Here is a 15,048-nt window from a genome sequence, read left to right as displayed (position 1 = left end):
TTTAGTGTCACTTAATCACATTTATGTATTTCTTTTCCAACACATTTTAGAGGTGAGCTCAGCTGAGTATTGTTGCAGCTGAGAGGGTCCTAAACTAAGCTTATTTTGACATCATTTTTGAATAACTTAAAGGGAAAATAGTGGTAACTAAATTTACCAGTTGACTTAAAGGCCTTTCTACTGCAATGCAGAAAAAGTATCTTTTTTTAATATTTTACAAGTTCACAATGAAAAATGGGTCAGGAATGAAGTGCAGCAGCGCACAGTCAGTTCCCTCAATTATTCTGTAGGACTATTCAAGCCATGAATTCCTAATAGGGCTAACAGGCACCTGTGGAAGAGAGCACTAAAAGCTGTACGTAGGCAGTCTGAAAGACACATTAAACAGTATAAAAACATTTTTGCAGAGACAATTAGCAACTGTAGAGTATGCAAATGGAGGACTTGTAAATGCACACACGTATTCTATTTCAGTCAATCCTATGAGAACATGAGAAACTTTTTATACTTTATTCACAATTTATAGATATAATATTGAAATAAAAAAAATCAACATTTTTCACCTTAACTTTCCATAGTAATAGAAGCTCTTATTGACAGCCTGCATTTAAGCTTTATATAGTTTAGCTTAGCTTAACATGTTATATCAACATCAGCAAATTGGAGCATTTGAAATGTAATTGGCATTGCCAGACAACCTGCTGTGGTCCCACAAGTAGGCAAATATAAGACTAGCAATGATGGTCTTAAAACTGCTAACAGAACTTTTTAATGAATCGGCAGTACCAGGTAACTTACACTGTATGTAAACATTGTACAATTTGAACCACGTGATCGACATATGTTTCAGAAAATGACTCAGTCGCATTTAAAAAGCCAGCTATGTAGCCTGGTGATTCCTGTACGTTTTGGGATGTCGTGGCTGGTCTTCCCTGCAGACATTGTTTGTCTGTATATGCCAGGAGTAATACTGACGAGCTGACTTTTATAGAGGTGTGCTTGTCGCTGGCACAGCCCCATCCGGCTCAGCAACATCAGGATGTCTCTGTGGAATGCCTTTGTGAGAATAGCATAAAAGAATGGGTGTGCGCAAGCGTTGAGAGGATAAAAAAACACCAACAGCACCTATGGAGAAAAAGCATAAATGAACCTTTGTTTAACCGAAAGAAAATAAAATCCTTTAAAGTTAAAGAGAAAGTCACACCTTGGAGTCAGTGATAGTCATAAGGGGTTGGTGCAGAGCTGCAGACAAGCCGTAGAAAGAAATGGGAGCCAGACACAGGAAGTTGGTAAAAACGAGAACAGCCATACGTTTGGCCATGTTGGTGTCACATCTACTGGAGTCATGCTGTGGGTTGTGCACTATACAGTAGATGTGGATGTAACAAAGGCACACCACTATAAAAGCAACAACATTAACCATCAGGACAGTAACAATATAGGCCCGAGCAGCTGTTGTCTCAGTGTCCATAGGTAAGCAGATGCTCACTTTCTGGTAACTGCTCACACCAACCACTGGCAGCAGTGCTAACATCACACACAACAACCAGCCGACAAGCATCAGCACAGCTGCATGGCGTAACCTCATCTTTCTGTCCGGCCTCATTGCATAGAAGATGGCATGCCAGCGCTGGAGGCTGATTAAGGTCAGCGTGTAAACTGACAGCTCGCTAGCAAACACGGATAATGTCCCCGCTAGATTACAGCCACTTCCTGTCTGCCAGGCAATAGCATAATGGTAATAATGGGAGCGTGTGTAGAAGTCAACAGATGCAATAAGCATTAAGTACATCCCCATACAGCAGTCTGCAAATGCCAGCTGACCCATAAGGAAACGGGTAACGGACAACTTCTGTTGACTGGTCAGCAGGATAAACAGCACAAGAAGATTGGCTGAAATGGCTAACAAACTGACGACCCAGACCAAAACCCTCAGAAAGCCATGACTCATTACATCCTCACACGGGTTCAGTGCATCAGGCAGAGGTGTGCACAAGAGTTCATCATCTGCGAGACGTTCATTACACAGTGCAAAGTCAAAACCTTCACTGACAGGCTCTGTGGATAAATCCACGTAAAACAATCCATCACTCTGAAATGGTTTTGTTGGGCATAGGATGCTATTGTTGTTGGGTTTGTGAGTCCCACTGCCAGCAGCTAGGGTACCAAAGCTTTCTTTGAGATATTGTGAGATTTTGTGTTGCAGATACTTCTGAGAGAGAGCTTCAGAGGATTCCTGCAGCTTTCCTGAAGCAGCCCAGGTCAGGTTGCAGATTACTGCCTCTGAGTGCCTTAAAGATAGATGATGAGATTTATCAGAGAATGAGCTGCAGACACTAGTAAGATGCATGCAAACACTGAAATAGTAAAATGACACCACAACAAAGAGTTGCATATGCTGTGTAATTTCTACCACAAGTCTAAAAAGCAAAGTACAAAACTATAGTAATCTATATTGTACAGTTTTTTCATTTGTTTCATTAAATTGATTCTATGTACCTTTTGTGACTATCCCAAGATACTGTGAGTGTGGTATGTAGAGGACAAATTCATGAACTAAAAAGAGCACAGTGGGAAAATGTTTCCCAACTCTTAGAATTCTCTTACTTACCCTCTCCATCTTTTCAGCATGTTTAGACCACAGCAATGGCTTGGAAAGGTCAATTCAGCTCTCTGTAAGTGGGGAAAGGCTCGAATGGGAGGCAATACTTTGAGGTCCCATGTGTTTTTAGCTTGCAGATTTTCAATGGTCTCCATACCTATTGAAGGCAGAGAACGTACTTTGGTTTCTGAGAGGTCTCTGCAAAGACAAAAGTGAATTCAGTAGGCACAAAGCTGGCTGTTCCTGTGCTCTATTCCATGCAAACACATTCTTTAATGAAGGAAATCTCTATTCTTCCAAGAACAACTCTAATTCCTTGTCTAGAAAATTTCTGTTCATTTCAGTCACTCACAAGTGGGTTGGGCCGTGAATAACACCATAAAATGCAAATTCATCTATTCGCTCCAAATCCACATTCCTGTGAAGGTACCTGAATAACATGGGGGATAAATGAGAGGAAAGGTAATGAGCAAAATGCATCTGTTTTGTTTTATATAACCCTGCTACGGTAACATACACAAAATGTCATAAATTTTCCAGCACTTCACGAGATCACAAAAAATTACCAAATGCAACATAGGAGTGCTTTGTAGTTAATAGTGATGAAGTAAATCCTGTGTTATCACTTTGAACTCTAGTTGTTTGATAGTCACTTAAAATGTCCTACACTTCCTCCAGTCTGCTCCCATTGAAAGCATAGTGCTGGATGTCTTTCACTCCATTGCTATTCAGCATGCTGAAAAAAAAATGAAAAGAATAATGAATTCAGTATTCATTCCAAAAGGTGAAACATTGACTGTCAACAGTGAAATACATGCAGTATTTAAAATGCGTCTCAACAGCAGAATCATTTCCCCCAGTTTGAAATTAAGTGATTACTTAAGTAAGTTATACATAAAATCAAATACAATCCTCTTAAATTCTAGTGAGATAATATGACTGACCTAATATTTCAGTGATATCAATTTTGTTGTGACATTGATTATCAATTGCCTGAACTGCTGCAGAATATGCTATTAAAAAAAAATACCATTATTAGGTGTTTTTCAATTTTGCTTATGCAGATCGTTAAGTCCCATAACTGTATTGCTTTCTTATTTATTTGTGTTTGACAACTGGGACATTTGATTGAATTTCTTTATTTATTGTTTTATGTCAAGTCAGTGACAATTAAACTAAAAATCACAATGACATTTGCTTGAACTAAATCCTTGATAACTGACAAACTACTACTACTACTGCTACTACTACTACTGCCAACTTACATAGTCAGAGCATTCACAGATATTCCATTAAAAGAGTTAGGGGGGATGACTTGTATGAAGACATTCTCCACTATCTCCCTGTTAAAAGGGAGGAAGGAACATAAAGTATTTTCCATCAGCCAACAGTTCATCATTTTCAACAAGCAAAAGACACAGTTATTTATACTTAAACGCTACGTACAAAATAAAATCCTCTTGGCTGGACTGAATATAGTGTAGTACTGGAAAGGAGGTGAGCCCTGTGTTTGTGATCCCACTGTACAGAAAGAAACCAAATGCTTGAAAAGAAACTTACATCACAGATGACAGCTACTATTTATAGGTCTCTTACATTTCTTACTCCATGTAAGAATACAGCAATATAATGAATAATAATAATGATTAAATATGGTGTGCATTATCTGGGTTTGCGATATTTGGTAAAAAGGCAAATAGAATCATACTTACAGGTATTTTAAATTGGGCAGATCCTTAAAGGCCTCTGGGTCAATGTATGACAGCGTTTTGATTCCAGTTAGTTGACTGTTTGACACACAAACAGCAGAGGCAACATTATATGAAACTTCACAGAGACACAGAGGCTTATTTGAATCACAGTCAACATACATGTGCGTGAGTCTGGACAGGTTGTAGAAAGAATGCCTCTCAAGACATCTTAAAGTGTCATCATCAGAGATGTATCTGGGAAACACACAAGCACACAAACGACAAAGACCGTAGTCATTTGCAACTTAATGAATTCAGTTTTCAGTGTTAAGATTTAAAGGGCCAAATGGATAATAATTCAGTCTTACATGCGAGAAATGTTGGCCAAGTTGGCAAAGACATTCTGAGGAATAGAAAAAAGTTTTGTACCAACAAGCCACCTGAAACAGAGAGAGTAAACTTTTCAGTCGTAGAACAATTGTCTTTAGTTGGAGAAGAACTTGGTTACTTACAGCTCCTGCGTGCTGGATGGAAAAACAGGCATGACCTGAGCTCCAAAACATGACACGCTAAGGATGTCCCAATCACACTGGCAATGAGATGGACAATGCTCCAAAGAGAGAACAACTCTGACAGTAACTAAGATCAAAAAGAGTAGATTCCACCCAGGCTTCATTGTAGAAGGGGTCAATCAGAGGCGAAGGCTCTGCTCAAAGAAGGATGTTTAGAAAGTGACTGGGCTGAAGTGGAGACCACAAAACCTGCACTTCTGGTCAGGACCTTCAAAATAAAACTGTTAAACTGAGGCAATTTATATCAGACAAGAAATTCAAAAGTTAAAAATCTTTCAATTTTAACTTTTGGATTGTGCAGACAATGGAGCGTTGCTTTGTTTGTTCGTTTGTTTGTTTGTTTAAAATGACACACATTCTTATTATTTGTTTTCAGTCTTGGGTGAAGACCACAAATTACACCTTGGGTCTGTGACTGATCTGACTAACTGAAATGAGAGACTACTGGTGTTGGAAATGATTTCAATTTGCTATTTTTCTTAACATTGTGATCTGTGTACAGTATGCAAGTGAAGGAGAAAGGGCACAGCTCTGTGGTGAATGGATGGAAGTACAAAGAGAGCTCGGGCCTTTCTGGGTGGAGTTTGCATATTCTCCCTGTGGCTGCGTGGGTTTTCTCTGCGTCCAAAGACATGCTCATTAGGCTAATTGGTGACCCTAAATTGTGTGTGAGTGGGAGTGCGAATGGTTGTGTTGGCCCTGTGATACACTGGTAACCTGTCCAGGGACTGGTGACCTGTCTGTTGTGTACCCCACCTCTCGCCCGATGACAGCTGGGATAGCTGGGATGATGGCCGCGACCCTGGTGAGGATAAGCAGTAGTAGATATTGAGATGAGATGAACAATGTTCACATTGTTTTTGATGGTTTGTTTTTGGTGGTGCCCAGTGGATTGTTTTGAACATGCTACCATGGTTCAATTAATTTAGACTCATTTAAATTCATTTGCCTGACTCACTTGGCCTCCAATTGATTTAAAATCCTACAGTGTGAGCAGGAATTAGCAAGAGAGATCCTATCACTCCAGTTTTAGCTTCATTGGTTCATTGTTAAATCCAGAATAGAATTTAAAATCCTCCTACTTACATACAACGCCCTTAAAGGCCTAACTAAGGCCTAACCATCCTATCACATAGACCTCATAGTACCGTATCATCCCAACGGATTGCTTTGATCTCAAAGTGCAGCCCTACTTGTGGTTTGTAGCATTTCAAAAAGTGGAATGGATGGTAGAGCCTTCAACTATTAGGCCCCTCTTCTGTGGAACCAGCAACCAGATCTCCTAACCAGTCTCTACTTTCATGGTTAGCCTTAACACTTTCATTTTTGATAAACTTCACAGTTTCCTTAAATCTTATCTTTCTCAGGGGACCCTGATCTGGGTTTAGGTAGCTGGCAGACTTCCCACAATAGACAGCTGAGAACATGTCCATTTCTTTCACATACTGAGCATCTATCCTCTAATTTCTTCTCTCTTACTAGTTGTGCATTCTTGTACTACTACTGTTATTAATGTTAAGAGCTGCATGTTCCACTCTTGATCTTCTTTTCCTTCCTCACCTTTCTTTGGGTAAGAAGCTTTGTGTCATGACATGTAGCAGTGCCTCAGATGAACCAAAAGGATTTAATACATTTGGACAGAGACAGTGTTTTTGTTTTGGTTTGTTTTGTTTTTGCAACAGATGTGTCTGATCAGGAATTACTTAATTATTGTATAAATATACAGGACCTATACGTCCCAATTCTAAACCGGTTCACTCTTTAGTAGGGTCATAAAGTGATGACTTTTTCCAAGTCAAAGTTGGGATTGTGGATAACAGCTGACTCAAACTGGTAGCAGTGAAGGTACCCAAAATGGTTCTAAAAAGTCTTGCAACATCTTCCAATTGAAAGTTGAGGTTGATTTACCCTCAGGTTGAGAGCTAAGCCATTCTCACTGCACTATACAACATTCTCATCTTCTGCAACATGATGGACAGAAGGGTACAGTACAGTTCAAAATCAGTACGTAATGACCAATCATTCCATGATGTTGGTAGGAAGACTGTGGCTGCCCTGAACAAATTCAAGGACTACCAAAATTATTTTGGCCTGCACCTATGTTGTTGTGTTTTTCTTACTGAACATCTGTCAAAGACCATACAGACTAAATCTTTCATTACAAGAAAGTCATGGATGATATTCATAGCTTTACTCAGTATATTGAATGTTGATGGAGCCAACCAATTCAATATACCTTCTATTGTCCATGGTGCAATCCAGTGCATTTATTTACCTACAAATTCTATGCCTTTCATCAGTTCATCAGGTCCTTAAAGAAGGGTTTTTCATAATGCATTGTTTGTTAAAAGGGATATGTCACCTCTGTTAAATTTAGTCACTCACCTTATTCCCCAGAGTTGGATAAATGAGAAAAAAAAAACTTTTTTAAATTGGTCCAGGCATTGTCCTAATCCAGCATTGCAGCTGTTAGCTTTAGCTTAGCATAGGCACTGTAATGTATTAGCCAGTCATTCGCAAAAGTGAGAAATAAACTCAAGAATTTTCCTAAGTACTTCTTGTGACCTGTACATTCACATCAAGGACAAATGTCAATGCAATTAACATGAAGGGATTGCCTAGGTCAGATACAGACTTTCGTCAAGACACCAGCATGACCAGGCAATCCCTTCGTGTTAATTGCATTGACATTTGTCCTCGATGTAAATGTACAGGTCACAAGAAGTAATTAGGAAAGTTCTTGAGTACTGTAACAGTACAGTATGTACTGCTAAAATAGAAGTCTCAATAAAGGACAGCAGCTGGATCCATTTGTACGGACTTGGGAGTCCTCATTGTTCATCCAGGTCAGGTGTAGTTTAGGTGTAGGTTCTGTTTTCAATAGGCTGTGTGTATAAATTACTTTATTTATGCGCACAAATGAACAGAAAATAAACAGGATTATATTCTACTTCTGCAATATAAATGATTGTAAATGTTGACATTAATATTTGTATTGGAAGTGCTCTGTGTCTGTCACTGTGTGTTTGTACAGCTATCTTTCTGAGGACAAGTTTTACAGCTTCGGAGTGAGGATATTTGTGTAAAGTAAGGACATTATGGCCCATCCTCACTTCTTTACTGGACTGTTTGGTTAAGATGCAATTTTAGGGTAGAGGGTACAATTAGGTTATCCTTAGGGTTAGGCATAGTCACTTAGTTGAGATGGGTGGAGATAGGGTAAGGGGCCAGGGAATGCATTCTGTTTATGAATGTCCTCACAAAGATGACATACAAATGTGTGTGTGTGTGCGTGCACACTTGTGTGGGTGTTTGTAAGTAAATTAATGTATCATTACAGCTGCAAAAGTGTAGTTAAGTGTGTACTTAACTGTAGTAGGGACCAGAAATATGTGAGATAAGTGAGACACAAACTACAGAACTGATTTAATATTCATTGAGGGACAACAGAGCTCAAGGTTTTCATGGTGTATTTACATAATTTGAAGACACTCCTAGATCTAAAAGAAATGCATTGTGAGTTATGCTAAGCAAACAAGTGACAAAATGTGCAAGTAGTTAATTTCTGTTCAGTACCAATAATTATTGGATGAAATGACTATACATACTGTATATATATCTTACAACTTTGAAATCAATTTAGCTCATAATAAATTTATACTCTATACAACGGTAATTAAAAGTCAAATAAATAATAAATAATCTTAACCTAAATGTGAAATATAGAAGTATAGCCACCATTAATATGTATTCATATGCTAGGCTGCTGATTCTACATACATACATTTTAAGAAACTATGGTTGATTACAGAGCCCATGAGTTGCTATGTTGATTTTCTTTTCATAAATCTGTTTATTCTATAGTCTAGAAGTGACACTTTTTGGCAGATTTTCACAAACTATGCTCACATTAGCAAACACTGTGAAATCTTTCAAATCACACATACATTGAGACTGCACATTTGGAAACAAGCTGTGGTAGCTGAAACAGAAGCATACATTATTTGGAAGTTGAATTTGGCAAAAAAATAAAATAAACATCTATCAGATATATGACTCATTTTAAAACAGATAATCATCATGTATACACGTAGCGGTTTCTTTAAGCCCCAAAATGCATTAGTCAGGAGCACATGGACGTCTTCACACAGGACAAAAGCTGTGTATTCAGCATTTCATTCACAATTTGTACATAATTTTGATTTAAAGATGCTATTGTTGGGAACTGCTGGTCTCCAAGCTTATAGTTGCTTCTTTGTGGACACATCTCAACTGAGTTTGTTTGTACTCAGTGAAGATGTGGATACTTGCCAGCATAGATACAAATAAAATGCTATTTTTAAAAGGATACTTTCAAGGATTATGGGAAATGCAGGATCCAGCATCATGGTTGACCCATGCTAGGGACTTGAGGTCAGGATATCAGGCCTCTGTTGTTTCAGTTGACCATTCTCTATATGTTAAGGCCTCACCACAGCAGCCCTTTTAATATAGAACTGGTAAACTTGAAATATGTAATTCAAAACCCAACACAGAATCAAACCAACCAATCTTCAGGTTTATGTTAAATACACAGGTGACAACATTAGCAACACTAAAGAGGCAGACTTTAGTGGTTGTACATTTATCCAGCAGTTCTTATATTCATCAACTGGCAGAATACAGTGTTTGACATTTCATTTGTAGTGTAGTCCAACGATGAATAAAAACATTATGATCTCTAACAGCTTCTCATCAAATGCAGGTAATGAGCTGATTAATAGCATGTTCATGAATGTCAATCCAGGCGTCAGTACTGTATTTCTGGAAAAGCCTTAGTGAGACAGCCCTTAATCAGATAAGGACATCAGATAAGTGACCAGTCAAGTCAAATGGCTGCGGAGGAAACCACAAACTGCTTATTATTCTATCACAGCATTTAAGTATAGCATCGCATGCTCCGTGAACTCCATTTGTATTTTTCATGTCAGTGGGTGCTTCCAACAACAGGACGTTAAAGGCAGCCAGCAAGCAATTTTTTGTTATTGTTAACCAGAAGATTAAGATGGTGATAAATGGCCCAGTATGCATTGTTACAGTTCCCTTAAAAGACCAGTATCTAGGATTTAGAAGTTGCAAACTGCAACCAACTTAGTACCCTATGTTCACTCCATCCATTCCAAGCACCTAGGAGATCCTTCAGGGGCCATCAGGTGCCAGTAGTTATTTCCATTTCCATTATTCATAATTAAGTGATGAGATTTGTTCATATAACTGTTCAGAAATTGCATTTAGTTACTTAGCATATGCAACTACGGCTTCCATGTGATATAGTGAATATTATTGTAACTTATTCAGCATTGCGGTAGCATTCGTTTTGTTTGTTATGGGCTACTATAGCAAGATGGCGGTGCAACATGGAAAGCTGAAAACAGCTGGACAGATATAAGGAGTGTGAAGCTCTAAGCCACAGAAATCACAAAGACTTTTAGTTACAGGTGATTATACACTAAACTGAAAACATTATCATGATTTTCCACTTCTACTAATAGGTCCCCCATAAATCCTACACACTGGTCCTTTAAGTATACTAAACAGAAAGGCACCATTGATATTTTTCTGCATTGAAATATACTGTGAACTGTTGCTACATACTAGTGTATGGCACTTTACCTACAAGACATGACCACATTTGTACATTTTTTTTTTTATATAAAACTCTTTATTCACTACTTCACTAAAATAAAAGTTTTTTTATTTTTAAAAGTCTATACACAGCAAATAATTTATAGAAAATAAAGGTTTAATAGTGTTTTTTTTTTTTTTTCATTTTTTTCTTCAACATAAAGGAGTTTCAGCAATTTCTTTTTACTTTACACAGTAACTGGATCTTGTTGGATGGTGGAGCTTGATGACTTGACTTGCATGTCATCATTTAGTGATGCTGGGTTAGTCCTGCTGCTGTCCATAGCCCTCAGCAAAAGGGCTGTAGTGCTATCTGTAGTAAGGAAGGGTATATGTTCCCCCTGAGGCACCTCTGCTTCGCTCACTAGCATGATGTCACCACAGGATTCTATATAATGCAGCACTTGGCCAGCAACGATTTTGGTGTTACAGTCGTTGATATTGTTGTTTGTATTAATGAATTTCTCAGGTGATGCTGAAAACATATGGCTGGCAGCTGTGGTATCACCTTTGATCTGGTAGTTTTCGTTCTCCGTAGTAAACAGGGGGCTAGGTGGTAAGCTATGCGCCACATGGCCGTGATTGTAGTGGGAAGAGTTCCTCTTCTGTTCATCTCGACTTGAGGACTTTTGTGGCTGACACCTCTTTGACAGTAGCAAGGGGCGCTCCTCCTCACCAGAAGGACTTAAAGCCACTGATGGGACAGAGATGGCTAGGCTGGACAGGGGCGCTGACATCTCTGATGGTGGAGAACCTGGAGTCGCGAGAGAGGTCTGGGACTCCGCAGACATCCGCGTCAGAGGTGTCGTGGCAGATACGAACCTACAGACACATAATTACAACAAAAAAACATTTTGGTGACAACACCAGACATTGAGGAATAGATTTTTACCGCAGCTTTTCCAGATAAACGAGTTCAAAGTGTTAGTAGTGTCAGCAGCATTGCACATCAACATATGTTCCCAAAAATCGGAGCAAGTTCTCTGTGAATACAGTGCTGAAAAAGTTATTAATGTAGTTATGATGTACATAACTTTATATTGCCAGCTCACAAATGGAATCTGTGGCTTTCATGTCATTTGTCGTGGTACTGAGTATAATGTCAATCATAGTAAGCATCACCGCCACTATCCGCAATGAAACAACAAAGACCCAAGAGTACTCCAGCGAGATGAACCTGTTTGATGAAATGCTTAGTAAAATCCCTCAGGTAGCAGAAAACAGGGGAAGAAGAAGAACAGCACAGCACAGAGGCGCTAATCATGGCGGTACAGGAACAGACTCTAAGACAAAACCAACAGAGGCCAGGGGATCCCACCCCGGGAGTGACCCAAAAGGCAGGCTGTGCCCCTAAAGTAATTATTTCAATTAAATTCAATTTATATAGTGTCAATAACAATACAAATTGTCTTAAGACACTTTATAAAACCTTGCCTGAAACCCAGAATGAAAACACCAGAGAAGGGACGAAGGCAATGGTGTCGAGGAAAAACTTTTTAACAGGAAGAAACCATGAACAGAACCCAGCTCATATGTGCAATTCAGCACATAACAGTAGGGTGTAAGATGCCTGCAGGCTAGATACACACTGAACGCCATGACCAAGTGTCTGGCATAGTGTCCCAAGGACACTTCCAAAGGTAGTGGTGAATGGCCGAGCCAAGATCCTGTGGAGCTAACAGCTACAGTCTGACAAACTGGTGATAACTAACCAACCGTACATAGGAGGAGGACAAGTGACACAAGACGGCTGCCGTGATAGATGAACCAATCCTGAGTCATAGCAACATTAGTAAGAAGGATCATACTGTGGATTTTATTAAACACTGTCCTTTTGGGAATTTTGGGAAACTTCTTTTTATTGTTCTTCAAATTCTAGTGTGGGGTTGGTGGCATGGGCTTTTATTAGATTTTTAGTGTTTTTGCTTTAGATGGCTTTTCTTTGGATGTAAATGATTTATTGATAATTAATACCATACTAACCTGCTCTAACATACTGTGTAAGACAAAGGTTACTATAGAAAAGGACAGTGTCACTGAAATATTTTTTCAAAGTTTTTAATTTGATGTTAAAACCATTATACGGAGATGGCAGAGGTGGCAAAGAAACAACAGTTAATAAGTTTCAGTTGTGTCAGTTAGGTTGACGATGCCACAGGCATTTTGTTTACCAACTTTTTAAGTTAGTATTGTTAGAGGAACAAGCAACATTAATGCCTAGAGGATCAATGTGATCCCATGCTACACACCGTATCTGAGTAACTTAAAATGGCTGCATTAGAATATTCTTCTATTCTTCGTGAGAAATAATCAGAGATTAAGAGTGAGTGAGTTAATGTGTCTGATACGATATGATACGATACGATTGTTTAATTTATATAGTGGGAATATTAAAAATAATGAATTCAAAATGTTTGGGAAAAAAGTTAAACACATGGAATGAAAAAAAAAACAGTGTTGGTGTGAAACCTGGAGGTTTAAGATGGCCAAATCAGTTATGTCTTATTTGTAATTTTCTCCTTTCCTGCTCCTTCACATTTACTTTCTGCTAAGACGTGAATAAATAATAATGTATAGATGATTACATCAAATGAAATTTCAAAAAGGAATCACTTCCCTCTATTAACTCTAACTGAAACACCGCTTGTCTTGAGTGTTGAGTTATAGAAAGCTGATAAAATGTATCTGAATAATGGCATTCAGTATTTTATAAAGATAGAGTTCTACCCAGTGGTTACACTTGGCTATAAACATAGTTTAATAACACTATGTTTTACATCCTTTATTTTTTTACTCATACATTATGACAGAGAAAGGATTCTCGTTAACAATACATACCACAAACCTGTGGCATAAAATAACATAAATGTTTAGCTTAGATGTAAAATAGTAATTGTCTATGTTTTGCTAATTCAGTCTTAACTGTTTTATTTGTGTATTCTGAAAGTCATTTCTTTATGGGTCTGTCTTTGTAACGCAAGTTTAGAATTAATCAGTCAGTTACCTTGTACTTTAAGGCAAGTCCCTGTTGGAGTTGGGTGTGTCTCGGCACTTCTTTGAATGAGCGCTTAAGTCACTGGTGCCACCAGTGGCATTCAGACGACCCCGGACGCCCTGTGTTGCCCGTTGGCTATTCTCCGCCAATGACATCACCGAGACAGACTCAGTGTCAGACAAAACACTGTTGCTCCAGTCATTACTCCAGCTGCAGAGACAGGGAGGGTGTCGTTTACATGAGGACCAGTTCAGACAAGCCCCAAATTTGATTTGGATTTAGGGAGAAAACAGTTGATGATGTAATCAGAAAATAGAACTTTCAAATTTGCAACTGTATTGTCAGATAATCTGTATTTACTTTGACAAAATACAAGATATTGGAGTTTTTTTTTTTTTTTTTTGATAGCTTGTCTTTGTTATTGGCTATATTTTTGTTGCTGAATGAGATGGCATCGTAGAATATGGGATGATTTGGCGCACAGGTGGCACAGCAAACAAATGGGGACTCATTTTTTGTTAAGGTGACTATCTTGATCAAACTTGACCTGAATAAAATGTGTGCATAAAACACCAGATTGTCATGGTGTTTGGTTTGGTGGTTGACTGTAAGAAATGGCCAGTCTTATGCAGATGACTGTAGTGACATGTTTTATGACAGGTGCAGCTAAGGCTGTCTTCATTGTTTTGATGCTATGATCTTCATCTGTTTCTTCGGATTGCAGGGTGTCACTTTTCTGGTCACTTTTGCAGAAGTGCCCTCTGGAGAACAGTGAGATTGTTGAGGAGCTCATTTTTAAATGAAAGGAATCCAACAGTCCCAGGATCTAGTGGCATGCTTTATGCAGGATGTAGTACATGTAGTATGCTGTCTCTTTTTAAAGACTGTTGAGCTGCACTCAAATGTCTTCCACATGGAAGTAGGCTAAGACAGAATGATGGAAATATACAATCTGCCACTACGGCAACACAAAGTTCTCACACATAAATACTATATATATATATATATATACTATATAAAGGTGCATTATATCAACAATACAAAGCATCGGAGAAATTGATGAAAGGATTCACTGGCTTAGGAGAAATAGTTGTTCAAGGTACATCTCACCTTTGGCAACTGTCAGCCCTTATGGGACGTTTCATGAAATTACACACTGTGCACAGGGACTAGCACCTTCATTGAGCCTTTAGTAGCATTAATTCGCCAAAATATCAACATCAAAGAATCTTAAAACCAAGCACACATCATGAGATTACTTTCTATGCAGATGACATGTTGCTATGTCTACAAAATCCTCCATCGTTTATGACAAGAAACCTCAACTATAGATCATACATCATCTCTTCCCATAATGCAACAGTATCAAGGCATTCACATTTTCCCCAGGCCTTCAAAGAAGTTCAGTCTCAACTTCACTTCCGGTTTCCATAACCAATATTAAAAATTCATCAGTCACAACCAAGCAAACAACCATTTTTATCCAGTCCATCCAACTTAAGCCTCATACAAACACTGTCAAAA

At 38.5% G+C, this 15,048-nt stretch overlaps 2 protein-coding genes across 9 annotated transcripts in view; both read right to left on the bottom strand.

The window, feature by feature from the left end:
- Window positions 1-697: 697 nt before the first annotated feature.
- Window positions 698-4,969, bottom strand: LOC124997009 (thyrotropin receptor-like). Its single transcript, XM_047570470.1, has 11 exons — window positions 4,806-4,969; window positions 4,662-4,733; window positions 4,474-4,548; window positions 4,315-4,389; window positions 4,049-4,123; window positions 3,868-3,945; window positions 3,270-3,338; window positions 2,955-3,032; window positions 2,612-2,800; window positions 1,205-2,291; window positions 698-1,125 (listed from the first exon to the last, which is right to left on the bottom strand). The coding sequence occupies exons 1-11, from the start codon at window positions 4,967-4,969 to the stop codon at window positions 859-861; spliced, it is 2,229 nt and encodes a 742-aa protein (XP_047426426.1). The 3' UTR covers window positions 698-858.
- A 3,298-nt stretch (window positions 4,970-8,267) lies between these two features.
- nrg1 (neuregulin 1) overlaps window positions 8,268-15,048 on the bottom strand; it is a 30,361-nt gene continuing 23,580 nt past the window's right edge. For 6 of the 8 annotated variants that reach the window (XM_047570373.1, XM_047570371.1, XM_047570374.1 and 3 more), the window contains one exon: window positions 8,268-11,351. In XM_047570373.1, the coding sequence (XP_047426329.1) occupies window positions 10,718-11,351 (634 nt within the window). In that variant the 3' untranslated portion in view covers window positions 8,268-10,717. Of the gene's footprint in view, window positions 11,352-13,533; window positions 13,735-15,048 lie in introns of all 8 variants that reach the window. The other 2 variants (XM_047570377.1, XM_047570378.1) reach the window with 1 other exon arrangement.

Source organism: Mugil cephalus, chromosome 19, assembly GCF_022458985.1.
Source record: "Mugil cephalus isolate CIBA_MC_2020 chromosome 19, CIBA_Mcephalus_1.1, whole genome shotgun sequence".
Lineage (NCBI taxonomy): Eukaryota > Metazoa > Chordata > Actinopteri > Mugiliformes > Mugilidae > Mugil > Mugil cephalus.
The sequence above is the reverse complement of the archived record's forward strand: the minus strand, read 5'-3'. Positions and strand labels throughout refer to the sequence as shown.

Bases quoted from the DNA above. Each gene is read 5' to 3' on its own strand.
- LOC124997009 (XM_047570470.1), bottom strand. From the start codon at position 4,969: ATGAAGCCTGGGTGGAATCTACTCTTTTTGATCTTAGTTACTGTCAGA. The intron at 3,339-3,867 runs GTAAGTTGGCAG...TTTTTTTTTCAG, and splicing joins TCTGTGAATGCTCTGACTAT to CATGCTGAATAGCAATGGAG. The intron at 1,126-1,204 runs GTGTGACTTTCT...TTTTCTCCATAG, and splicing joins TGACTATCACTGACTCCAAG to GTGCTGTTGGTGTTTTTTTA.